This window comes from Aquarana catesbeiana, linkage group LG04 (genome assembly GCF_042186555.1).
Source record: "Aquarana catesbeiana isolate 2022-GZ linkage group LG04, ASM4218655v1, whole genome shotgun sequence".
Taxonomy (NCBI): Eukaryota; Metazoa; Chordata; class Amphibia; order Anura; family Ranidae; genus Aquarana; species Aquarana catesbeiana.
In genome coordinates this window covers 668,966,191-668,979,542 of record NC_133327.1, presented here as the reverse complement: position 1 = coordinate 668,979,542, position 13,352 = coordinate 668,966,191, and the positions used below count along the sequence as shown (strand labels likewise).

Genomic DNA, 13,352 nt, shown 5'->3' with positions numbered 1-13,352 from the left:
AGGCTGGACTTCTCCTTTAAATATAATTACAATGTTTCCTGGAAAAAAAAATCTGCATTTCAGCAGTAAGTTATACCAGTTTTAGAGTCGCTTCAAACAGTGCTATGCAGCAATGTCAAGGTCACATTGCCATGCATGCATACACATGCACTAATCTTTTCTGCTTGTTGAAATGCTATGCACTGTAATGCCCCGTACACACGGTCGGACATTGATCGGACATTCCGACAACAAAATCCTAGGATTTTTTCCGACGGATGTTGGCTCAAACTTGTCTTGCATACACACGGTCACACAAAGTTGTTGTAAAATCCGATCATTCTGAACGCGGTGATGTAAAACACGTACGTCGGGACTATAAACGGGGCAGTAGCCAATAGCTTTCATCTTTTTATTTATTCTAAGCATGCGTGGCACTTTGTGCGTCGGATTTGTGTACACACGATCGGAAATTCCGACAAAGGATTTTGTTGTCGGAAAATTTTATCTCCTGCTCTCAAACTTTGTGTGTCGGAAAATCCGATGGAAAATGTGTGATGGAGCCTACACACGGTCGGAATTTCCGACAACAAGGTCCTATCACACATTTTCCGTCGGAAAATCCGACCATGTGTACAGGGCATTAGAATGATGAGCCAAGGCTGTACCGAAAGTATTGTAAAAGTGAGCAAAACTTTTTTTTTTTTTTTATGAACTTACATAGGTCATTTAAATTTCACAGGTTGGCCATATTCTTTTTTTATTGCAGGTAAATATAATGGATTAAAAGTAAAAGCAATGTGCCATCACTGAGTTCTTGATGAAGGAGGGGTTCAGGCTGTCCGACATCCAGATAAGGCTACAGAATGTTTATAGAGATTACACCATTGACTAGAGCCGGGGTCTCAAACTGGCAGCCCTCCAGCTGTTGCAAAACTACAAGTCCCATCATGCCTCCACCTGTGGGAGTCATGCTTGTAACTGTCAACCTTGCAATGCCTCATGGGACTTGTAGTTTCACAACAGCTGGAGGGCCGCAAGTTTGAGACCCCTGGACTAGAGCAATGTCTTGTAATTGGTGACTCTTGTCAATGGTGTCACCTCCGTAAACATTTGGTAGCCTTCTTTGGATGTTGGACAGCCTGCATCCCCCTCATTCATCAAGAAATCCACGACGGCACACTGCTTCTGTTTGTAATCCATTATTTGCCTTCAGTGAAAAAGGTCAACATGTGAAAACAGAACAATCTATGTAAGTGAATAAATAATTTATGCTCACTTTTGCATTACTTTCAGTACAGACCTTATAATTCATTAATTAGTTAAAAAGCTGCTATATAGTTTAGCATTTTGGTTTTGTCTGGCAAAAAGAGGTTAATACTGTGACCACACTGTGGATTTTATTTAGCAATAAGCCTTCACCAGCTATACCAGAACACCATAATTACTGTTCCTCTCAGAGCATCTGCTTTTCATGTATTCATCAATATATACTTACACTGATCTAATCAATGTACAACATGATGCTATTTTCTTCCATTTAATTGTGTCATCCTGACTACACCCCACGGATGTTTGCTCTACAACAATCCAGCTTTACAAATATATTTATTCTCTGTAGAATACCAACCTGCATTGTAAATGGCTTGGAGGATATACCCTGAATCATAAAACAGGCCAAATAATGGATTTAGAAGTGGTTTTGGGTTCATTTTTCTACCTTTACAGACAATGGAGCAGTCAAACAGAATAGATCTAAAGGCAAACTGTTCCAGCTATACTAGGGCTCATCAATGTAATGTGGTAGCTGCTGATGGTTAAAGCAGAAACGTAACTGCATTTGAGCACCACAATTTGAAAACGTTGTTTCATTTATTCCCAATAGTCAGAGCAAACTTGCTCCTATGAAAGGTGGGACTTTTCATGCTGGCCCGCCGAGCAGCTTCCGGGAAACCAAAGTCTTTGGGTTTCGCCTTTGCGCCAAAACAAAAAAACCTCGAAATAGAACAAAGAGCAAGACACACTGACCCCTTTCACACTGGGGCGGTTTGCAGGCGCTATTGCGCTAAAAATAGCGTCTGCAAACCGACCCGAAACAGCCGCTGCTAGCAGGATGGGAAAAAAAGTCCTGCTAGCAGCATCTTCGGAGCGGTGAAGGAGCGGTGTATACACCGCTCCTTCACCGCTCCTGCCCATTGAAATCAATGGGGCAACGCGGCTATACCGCCGGTAAAGCGCCTCTGCAGAGTCGTTTGCAGTGTTTTTTAACCCTTTCTCGGCCGCTAGCAGGGGTATTCCCCCGCTAGCGGCTGAATACTGCCCCTAAAACGTCTTTACCGCCGACGCACCTCCCACCCCAGTGTGAAAGCGGTGGATCACTCGGCTCGCGCATCGATGAAGAGACATGATCCTGGACCGACCTTCCCCCAAAAGGCGGGACTTTTTACCCTGGCCCCTTTGCCGGTTTTTCGCCGGCTGCTACAGGGCAGGCCCGGCGCATGTCTAGAGTCGCCGCCCTCCATGCTTTGCTTTCTCGAGAAATTGCTTTCAAAAACACCCCCCTAGCATTTCTAGCTGCTGCCATCTCGAGTAATGACAGATGTAGCATTTACTTTCTGGAATCCACCTGCCCTTAGCCATAGCTCCCAACTGTCCCTGATTTGGAGGGACTGTACCTGATTTGGAATAAAGTCCCTCTGTCCCTCATTCCTCCTCATTTGTCCCTCATTTTGGTCTGATCTATATAGTTGTATATAAAATGCACTATTTGTCTATCAAAAAGTGTTTCCCAGTGCTAAACATTTCATCCAATTTCTAAATTGCTGCATTTGTAAATTTCAAGAGCCAATATAACAGGAATAGTAGTGGTAAAAATGCACTTGTGGGTTTAACCAATCAATTTATTTTTTACATTCATCCTTTAAGAGGGGCGTGGCAGGGGTGTGTGTCATATGCCTACATAATTTTGCTAATGAGGTGTCCCTCATTCCCATCTCAGAAAGTTTGGAGGTGTGCCTTAGTTTAGGCATGCAGCCAGGAGGGAGAAAGAACCTCCTCTTCCCCTCCTCCAGATGAAAGGAAAAAAAAATGCCCAGGAAGACTCCTGGGATGTATGACATAATTATGGCCTAGGCCAGAAACCAGGAAGCAACTGAAGAAATGTAAAAAAAAGTATAAGACAAGTAAATATAATATTCCTTCCTATCTATTTACTAATGCTAGCAGCATAAGGATTGCAAATAGTTAAAGTGGTTGTTAAGGCCCCATTCACATCTGAGCGTAGCGGTTTTAAGCGTTTTTCCGGCGTTTCGTCGCATGTTTTTCCAGGCATATTTGCGCGTTTCCATGCAGCGGTGTCCGGCGTTTTTGAGCTTTGGGGGGTTTTTTTATTAGCCAATAGGAAAAATGATTATCTGTTTCATCATTTGCTGCTATGTTGTTAGATTTTGTCATCTGCTTCCTGCTCCAAACACGCCCAAATCTGCCCGATTCGCGCAACAAAAAAGGGTCCAGAACTTGTTTGAGCTTCAGGCGTAGGGCTTCAGGCGACTTGGAGTGGAGATGTATTTTTTCCCCTCAAGCGTTTTGTAGCTTCAGGCTTCAAGCTACAAAACGCTCAGGTGTCAATGGAGCCTAGGTCACTTGTATAAAAAGCTCCCATCCCCTCTGTATTAGAACAACAAGTTCCCCTGTGTCTGTGTTATATAATAAATATGCTTATCTGTACTGATAACACACCGTCTTCCTGCGATCATGTGACTCCTCTCTCCTCTCCTCTGCCCGGCTGACAGTTCCAGTGGGCGGGGCTGAGCACTGCCGCTGACGTCAGCCGGGGAGGAGAGGAGAGAGAGAGCCGAGGAGTCACATGATCACAGGAAGATGCTGTTTTATCAGTACAGATAAGCATATTTATGATATAACACAGGCACAGAGAAACTTATTGTTCTAATACAGAGGGGCGTGGGAGCTTTTCATGTTAAGTATTAAACCAGCATGCGCGGGGGGGCACGGACACGAGCAGACAATTAGAGAGGTGAGGGGGAAGATGATGGAAGAGAGGACACAGGAGACAGAGAGCAGGTATATTGTGGTCAGTGTACAGGGGGAAGGGTATAACCAGGCAGAATCAGACAGGTATTACATGTGATATAGGGGGTCAAATGACACAGCACAGGCACTGTGCTGTAAAACATGCTTTAAGGGAACAGAATCTGTTTTTTTTTTTTTTGGGTTAACAAACGCTTTAATGTTGATTGAGAAAGTCTAGTCCTAATGAAATTTTTTGTCAACTTCACCGATCTCCAAGAAGAATTTTATAGCTGTATTGCTACTTTTTTGCCATTCTGCTTCTGTACAAATGATCGGTGGGTGCCGGCAGACATTGAGTCCACAGTTCCCACTGTGTATAATCACAGCTAGAGCGAGCCACCGGCAGCGTACATTCGTGCCCACTACCTGGAAGTGTAGGATCACGTATATATACACACACATGATCCTGCACACAGTGGCTGCCCTGTAGCAGTATATCTGTTATAGGGTGGTCGGCAAGTGGTTAAGCAGATTCACCCTCTCTATTTGTCCTGTTTACCATTGTCATTGAAATGAAAAGAAAATCCCAAACAATTTTGAAAAAAAAAAAAAATATTTTCTGCTTTCTGCTATAAAACATACCCAAAAAAATGTAAAAAAATCTAATTGTTCATAAATGTAGGTCAATATGTATTCTGCTACATATTTTTGGTAAAAAAATTCCAATAAAGCGTATATTGATTGATTTGGGCAAAAGTTAAAGCGTCTACAAACTATGGAAAATTTGGAAAATTTTTCTTTTTTTTTTTTTTTTTTCTTACTGGTAATCAGTAAATACTGGCGATCAGCAACTTATAGCGGGACTGTGACATTGCAGTGGACAAATCGAACATGAAGTGATAGTTTTGACATTTTTTTGGGGGACCAGTGACACTAATACAGTGATCAGTGCTAAAAAATATGCACTGTCACTGTACTGACACTGGCTGGGAAGGTTTACTGACACTGGCTGGGAAGGGGCGATCAATGGGTTAAATGTGTTCCCTGGGAGTGCTTGCTAACTGTGTGGGGGGTGCATTTACTGTGGGATCCATGTTCCTGCTGATTGGCTCCCACTGTGTCCAATCACAGCAGGGGGGGGGGGGGGGGGGGCAGGTCACTGGTGGAGCGAGCCCCAGACCCAGAAGTGTCAGATCACGTACTAGGTACATGATCATGCACAGAGCAGCCACCCTGCCACAGTATATGTGCGTGGGGCGGTCACTATGTGGTTAATTTCCTCTCACTTCCTGTTTGGCTATGGAACAGGAAGTTAAGACAAATCTACGCAATGGGACACAAATGTTGAAAAAAAAAATAACTGACAGGGGTTATAACCTTCCCTTGTTCTATAAAAAATGAAAAAAAAATCAGTTTTGCCTTTTGTTCTGCTTTAAAAGGGAGGCTGGGAGGGCAGGTTTTGTATAAGTATCTAAGTATAAATGGCCAGCCTCAGTCAGTCTGTGCCAATGTCTGCCTGGCAATGTATGTCCGCTCCTGATAAGGTATATTCCAAGAAATATTAGTATATCATTATCATTTATATTGCGATTCACCTTGAAGTCCTGTGACTTTTACCATTGCCTTTTTATATTTATATTATATATTTTTTTATATATATATATATAGATATATATATCTATATATATATATATATATATCTCTATATATATATATATATAGATATATATATCTATATATATATATATATAGAGATATATATATATATAGATATATATATATATATAGATATATATCTATATATATTTTATAATACATTTGTCATTTTTTATCAAAATATATTCCACACACAGTGATGTCATACATGTCTACTTCCATTAGGCGATTCCACTGTGTTTTGAAATGATTATTGTACCACAAAAAAGCTCACATGGGAATTCTAGGAGGAAATAAAGGGATAATGGAAAAAGATAAACAATGAAAGTACAATTGAACAGACATGTTTAAATGGGTTCAAAGTACTCTACATTTTAGAGATCGAACGGTTTGTCCTGTAAAAAAAACATTTTACATGTCTAGAATTTCAAAAGTATTTGAAAAACATCACTTGCTGTGGACATCTTTGTTGTAAGAAAGATATAAGAATTTGGTTCCTTATGGCCATCATCATAGATGTCTCTTTTTCTGTGGGCTTCATGGAACCTTTGCAGAGGGTAGAGCAGGTTTTGGGTGCTGGTTCTAAAGACGGGGCCACGGAGGGTTGGGAATGAAAGGGATGGTTGTGAGAAAACACGGGGAGGTGGGACGAAGTGCGAGCATGTGGCCAAGTTCATGGTTAACAAAGGGCAGTGATACTGAAGCTGCTGCACAAAGTAACATTTTATTGTACTGGTAGTATTCAGACACTGAAGATTGAGAAGGTAATAAACTATGCAAATCTTGGAAAACAATGTCATATACAATACCATCACCAACATCAGAGTTTCTGTTTACCAAAAACACAACCAAAACCACATCTTTACTCGTGATCAACACCTTAGACACTGGTGAAAAAACTGAGGTACTCCCAGTAGTGGGAGGGGTTATATAGGGAGTGCACTGTTTGTCTTAGGGCGTGCCGGTGTCCATCACCTGAAGGTGGCCTGTAACCCACATAGTAACTACCGTACTATGGCTCTGTGTCCCGTGATGTACGATAAGAAAAAACACCTACCTGAACAAGCAGTATTATTGGGCCACTTTTATCAAGTTCTAAAACTTCTCCATTCTTGGTCCCAACCAGTATGTGTCCATGTCCCAATGTGATGGCACGTATTGAAGGATTGTCTTCTAAGAGTAAGCCTATAAAAGATTTACATTAAAGCTGTAGGTTTCATCTTGCAAAAGTAGTAAGTGAGCACCAAATGGTACAGCTGTTGGCTAGTCCCCTGACAATAAGAGCAGCCAGAGATGGACAGATGATGATGGTAATACCATATAGCACCCTTTTCTAACCTCTCCCTGAAGAAAGGATGCAGCGTGTGTGCAGTAAAAGGCTTTTCCAATATCTACTCTTAACTATGCCATGACCTGAGTTTTAAAAAGGATGCCTGAATTGTTTTTCACTGTATTGCCAAAATAAATGTGTACAAACATTGGACAATCTGTAAATGTATAAAGGCCCTATCAGGCTTAAAGCCCAGGAGTTTAGTCACTTTGTACAATGTTCTAGATTACTAGGGGTTAAGTCCAACGAGGTACATGCCACCTTTTGGCTATATCTCTTTCATTTACAATTTGTATTTTTACGGAGCGCCAGGAGCATGGCTATTTCTATAGTTCCTGAGCTCTGATGCTGGACCTTCTGGCTTCAGCTCCAGCAGCTGCAGAGTTGCATGCAGCCACTGTGCCTGCTCCTCCCCTCCTCCTGTCCAATCACAGAGCGATTTGTATTAGGTGAACTTGTTCACAAAATACAAAGGCTTTTGTAAATAAACTGTGGAGGGGAGGGGCGGGCAAAGATGTTGTGTGTGTGAGAACAGCGTCTGTCAGAGCTCCAGGAGTGTAGCAATAACTGCATTCTGAAGCTGTGTAAAACGGTCAGGTGTAAATTAAAGAGATTAGTCCACGAGGTGGCATGCACCTTGTTGGACTTAAGCCAGGCACACACTAGTCAAAAAAAAAACCTGACAGCTTTGACTGGGAGCCACTGTACTAACTATGTGAAGTTAGTCCAGCGATCTCCCTCGCTGAGCTGTTGTGTTCTGACAGGGGGACGCCCCCTCCGCCAGAACACTCCGATCAGAGCTCTCTGCCATTGGCTGAGAGTGCTAACCGGGAGCCGGTTGGCTGCTGGTTTTCCAGCAGGTATGTTCGACAGAAGCCGTAGGACAGACCGACATACACACAGGCAGAATGTCGGCCGGTATTTTTTGTACCGGCAATTGCCTCTTGACATTTTGCCTGTGTGTACTAGGCTTAACACTCATAATATACCAGCACGTTTTACAAAGTGGCTGAATCTGTGCAGTTCAGCCTTGATCTTAAAGTGGTTGTACACCCTGTACAACCACTTTTACCTACAGGTAAACCTATATTAAGGCTTACCTGTAGGTGCTTGAAATATCTCCTAAACCTCCACGGTTTAGGAGATATTTACCAAAAAGACGAGCGCCAATGTCATCGGCGCATGCGCCCTTTAGAAAGGGCACATCGTGCCCTTTCTAATAGGGGTCATGTCGTGACGTCACACGACTCCGGCCAGTCACAGAGCAGGAGTTCGCGGCCCCAGGAGGGAGAGTGCCGAAGGTGGACGCTCCATGCTCATGGGGACAATGGCGACATCGCGGGCTTCGGTGTCAGGTAAGTGACCCATAATGGGCTACTATGCCATGTATAGTAGTCCATTATGCTTTACCTTTGCAGGGAAATAAAGAGGAAGTAAAACCCACCAGGGTTTACTTCCTCTTTAAGAATCAGGAATGCTGCTGCACTGCTTTTGGTGTGCACAAATTGACAGTGCTAGCTGTGGCATCATAGACACTCTGTACATGTAATGCCACGTACACACGAGCGGACTTTACGGCAGACTTGGTCCGGCGGACCGGAGTCCATCAGACAATTCAATCGTGTGTGGGCTCTAGCGGACTTTTTTTTCCCAAAAGTTCGACGGACCTAGAAATGAAACATGTTTCAAATCTTTCCGACGGACTCGAGTCCGGTCGAAAAGTCCGCTCGTCTGTATGCTAGTCCGACGGACATAAACCGACGCTAGGGCAGCTATTGGCTACTGGCTATGAACTTCCTTGTTTTAGTCCAGTGTACGTCATCACGTACGAATCCATCGGACTTTGGTTGATCGTGTGTAGGCAAGTCCGTTCATTCGGAAAGTCCGTCGAAAAGTCCGCCGGACCAAGTCTGCCGTAAAGTCCGCTGTCCGTGTGTACGCGGCATAAGAACTAAAATATGTTAGAGACCCCATCCCCAAATTTCAGAGAGAAAAATCCAGTTAAAGAAAGACTGCAAAGGTGGTCACAGATAAAAACAAAAAATAGGATTTTTTAAAACAGCTTACCTGTAAAATCCTTTTCTTTCGAAGGACATCACGGGACACAGAGCCACAGTAATTACTGATGGGTTATATAGGTATCACTGGTGATTGGACACTGGCACACCCTATCAGGAAGTTCAACCCCCTATATAATCCCTCCCCCTTGCAGGGATACCTCAGTTTTGTAGCCAAGCAATATAGTGTATTAGAAGAGGGGCGGGACCTCTGTGTCCCGTGATGTCCTTCGAAAGAAAAGGATTTTACAGGTAAGCTGTTTTAAAAAATCCTATTTTCTTTCTCGAACATCACGGGACACAGAGCCACAGTAATTACTGATGGGATGTCCCAGAGCAATGCTACCTGAGGGGGGGGAACCACGACCAAGTAGGGTGCAATCAGACCTGAGGACCCTGTACCACTGCCTGCTGCACACTACGCCCAAAGGCGATATCCTCATGCCTTCTCACATCCACCTGATAGAATCTGGTGAATGTATGAACTGAAGACCAGGTTGCGGCCTTGCAGATTTGAGCCATAGAGGCCCGGTGATGCACTGCCCAAGAAGCACCAATAGCCCTTGTGGAATGTGCCCTGATCTGAAACGGAGGAATCTTCTGTTTCAAACTGTAAGCTTGAATGATCAACTGTCGAATCCATTTAGAAATGGTAGCTTTTGACGCTGCCTGTCCTCTATTGGGACCCTCTGGCAGCACAAACAAAACATCCGTCTTGCGGATCTGAGTAGTTGCCCCTAGATAGGCCTTAACTGCTCTTACTACATCCAACGAATGTAGAGATCTCTCTTCCGGAGAACAGGGATCTGGAAAAAAGGAAGGTAGAACAATGTCTTGGTTTAAATGAAAATCAGAAACCACCTTCGGTAAAAAACTAGGATGAGGGCGTAGTACCACTCTATCCTTGTGTATAATCAAATAAGGCTCCTTACAGGAAAGAGCTGCTAATTCTGATACTCTTCTAGCAGAAGAGATGGCCACCAGAAAAATTAATTTCCTTGTCAACAAGACCAAAGGAATCTGACTTATTGGTTCAAAAGGCTGTTTCTGTAACACAGCCAGGACCAAATTCAAGTCCCAGGGGTTTAGGGGCACTTTAACCGGAGGATTAAGACGCATCACCCCCTGCATAAAGTTTCGGACCAAAGAATGCAAAGCAAGTGGCCGCTGAAATAATACTGATAAAGCAGAGACCTGGCCCTTGATGGTACTCAAGGCCAGCTTCATCTCTAATCCCATCTGTAGAAAATCAAGGATTCTACCTATGACATATTTCCTGGGATGCCAACCTCTGGATTCACACCAGGTTATATAAGCCTTCCAGACTCTATGATAAATCATCTTGGAAGCTGACTTCCTTGCATTAATCAAGGTAGATATGACAGGACCTGAGAGCCCACGACTCTTCAGAATGTGGGTCTCAATAGCCAAACCGTCAAATTTAGCGTTTGTAAGGCAGGATGGAACACCGGACCTTGAGATAACAGGTCTGGGCGTACCGGTAGGGTCCACGGGGAACCCACCGTCATCCTTACTATTTCTGCATACCAAGTCCTTCTGGGCCAAGCGGGGGCCACCAGAAGTATCGACTTCCTTTCCTGCCTGATCCTGCGAAGGAGTCGTGGCAGTAGCAGAATAGGCGGGAATGCGTAAATCAGTGAGAACCGATGCCACGGAATCACCAACGCATCCGTCCCGCATGCAAGAGGATCTTTTGTCCTTGCCACAAATCTGTCTCTTTTTGTTGAATCGGGATGCAAAGAGATCTACATCTGGAACCCCCCATCTTTGGCATATGGCCCAAAAGACGTCAGGATGCAGAGACCATTCCCCTGGAAGTAACTGCTGGCGACTTAGATAGTCCGCCTGCCAATTCTCTATTCCCGGGATGAAAACTGCCGATATGCATGGCACATGCATCTCTGCCCAGACTAAGATCTGGTTCACCTCTTTTTGAGCAGCTCGGCTCTGGGTGCCTCCCTGATGATTGACATAAGCCACTGCTGTGGCATTGTCGGACTGGATCCTGACCGGACAACCCTGTAGCCTGATAGTCCAGGCTTTTAGAGCTAGATGTATCGCCCGGATCTCCAGAATGTTGATGGGTAAGGTCCTCTCTGTCTTGGACCATACCCCTTGGACTGCAGCCTGTTCCAGAACTGCTCCCCAACCTGATAGACTGGCATCTGTTGTTACCACTGTCCAGGTAACCGGTAGAAAGGATTTCCCCTTCTGCAGGTTTTCGGGTATGAGCCACCAATTGAGGCTCTGACGCACCGCATGCGACAGGTGCATCGGAAAGTCTAATGCCTGAACCTTCTTGTTCCAGGTCGACAGAATACTGTGTTGCAGCATTCTTGAGTGAAACTGAGCATAGGGAACTGCTTCGAATGAAGACACCATCTTCCCTAGTAGCCTCATACAAAGGCGGACTGAGGGACCCTTCTTGGTCCTTACTGTCAGAATCAGCTCTCTCAAAGCAGTGATCTTTGCCTGGGGTAGAAATATTTTCTCCTGGCTTGTATCTATAATCAGACCTAAATACTCCAGTCTTCTTACTGGTTTTAGGAAAGACTTTTCTAAGTTGAGGATCCAACCCAGGTGTTCTAGATACCTGACCGTGGTCCTCAAGTTTCCATTCAAAGAGGCTACCGACCTGTCTATCAAGAGCAGGTCGTCTAGGTATGCTATGACAGCTATACCCTGAGCCCTTAATCTGGCCAGAGGAGGAGCCAAGATCTTTGTGAACACTCGAGGTGCAGTGGCTATCCCGAAAGGCCGAGCCACAAACTGGAAATGGCGCCCTCCTACCTCGAAGCGCAGAAACTTCTGATGAGCAGGAACAATGGGCACATGCAGATATGCATCTCTGATGTCTATTGATGCCAGAAATTCTCCTCCCTGCAGGGTGGGAACTACTGTTCGAATTGATTCCATGCGGAAGGATTGAATCCTTAGGAATCGGTTCAGATCCCTTAAGTCCAGAATGGGCCTGACATCCCCATTTGGCTTTTGGACCGTAAAAAGGTTGGAATAGAAGCCTGGTCCTTTGCGGGAACTATCATAATGACCTCCTGCGACAAAAGTCGCTCTAACGCTAGAAGGAGCGACTGCTTCTTCTCTGGGTCTCTGGGAACATTTGATCTGAGGAACCGAGGAGAGGGGAATTCCTGAAACTCCAGCTTGTACCCTAAGGTTACCGTGGAGATTACCCATCTGTCCTGGAAGTCCTCCTGCCAGAGCTCTGAGAACTGTCGCAGTCTTCCCCCCACTCGAGTGAGCGGGGGCGCCCCCTCATGCAGAGGTCTTAGTGTTTTGCCTAGTAGGCTTCTTTCCCCAGGACTTCTTTTGTCCCTGGGGTTGACTCTTGTCTCTGGACCCCGATGGAGGCGGCCGTCGAGACTGCCTGGAGGCTGAAGCCCCCGGCGCTGGGGAAAGAGTCCGTTTGAAAGAGGGACGCTTACTCTTCTTCTTGACAGGTAAGAGAGTGCTTTTCCCACAAGAGATTCTCTTGATATAGTTATCCAAGTCCTCTCCAAACAACCTTGCACCACGAAATGGAAACCCAGCCAGTAGCTTCTTACATGGTGCTTCGGCTGACCAATTTTTCAACCATAGGATTCTACGTATATGCACCAACCCCAGTGAAAGACGGGAGGTTTGCACGATAGAATCTCAAATGGCGTCAACCACAAAGCATAAGGCCGCTGGAAGGTTAGCAAACCCCTGGGCCTGCTGTTCAGGTAATACTTTGATGACCTGCTTAACATGGTCTCTTAAGTATTGACAGACTCCAATCGCTGCTACTGCAGGTTGGGCCACTGATCCTGCTAAGGAGAAAACATCCTTCAATAGGGATTCCATCCTTTTATCTACAGGATCTCTGAGCATCTGAGCATTGTCTACAGGACAAGTCAGGCTATTATTTACGGAGGAAATGGCGGCATCAATAGCCGGTATTTCCCACATTTTAATAAACTTTTCTTCCATCGGATAAAGTGTTGAAAACTTTCTCGGCGGAAAAAAACGTTTGTCTGGGTGATCCCACTCAGAATAAATGAGCTTTTCAAGTAAAGTATGAACAGGAAAAGCATGTGCTGCTTGGAAAGGTTTCAGTGACCCCAAAGCAGAAGAGGATTCTTTAGCAGTTTCAGGTATGGGCAACTTAAATGTGGAGCGGACCAATCCAGTGAGGATCTGCACTAAGACCTTCTCCTCTTGGGAAGTCGCAGAGGGTCCCTCTCCACCTGAATCATCCGAAGAGGAATTATCCATCCCATCCCGATCCTCTGAAAGGGATT

At 44.7% G+C, this 13,352-nt stretch overlaps 1 protein-coding gene across 5 annotated transcripts in view; it reads right to left on the bottom strand.

Moving 5' to 3' along the window:
- Positions 1 to 13,352, bottom strand: part of EML6 (EMAP like 6) — a 262,319-nt gene that overhangs the window by 80,966 nt on the left and 168,001 nt on the right. For all 5 annotated transcript variants that reach the window (XM_073628575.1, XM_073628576.1, XM_073628577.1 and 2 more), the window contains exon 20: positions 6,722 to 6,849. In XM_073628575.1, the coding sequence (XP_073484676.1) occupies positions 6,722 to 6,849 (128 nt within the window). The remainder of the gene's footprint in view (positions 1 to 6,721; positions 6,850 to 13,352) is intronic.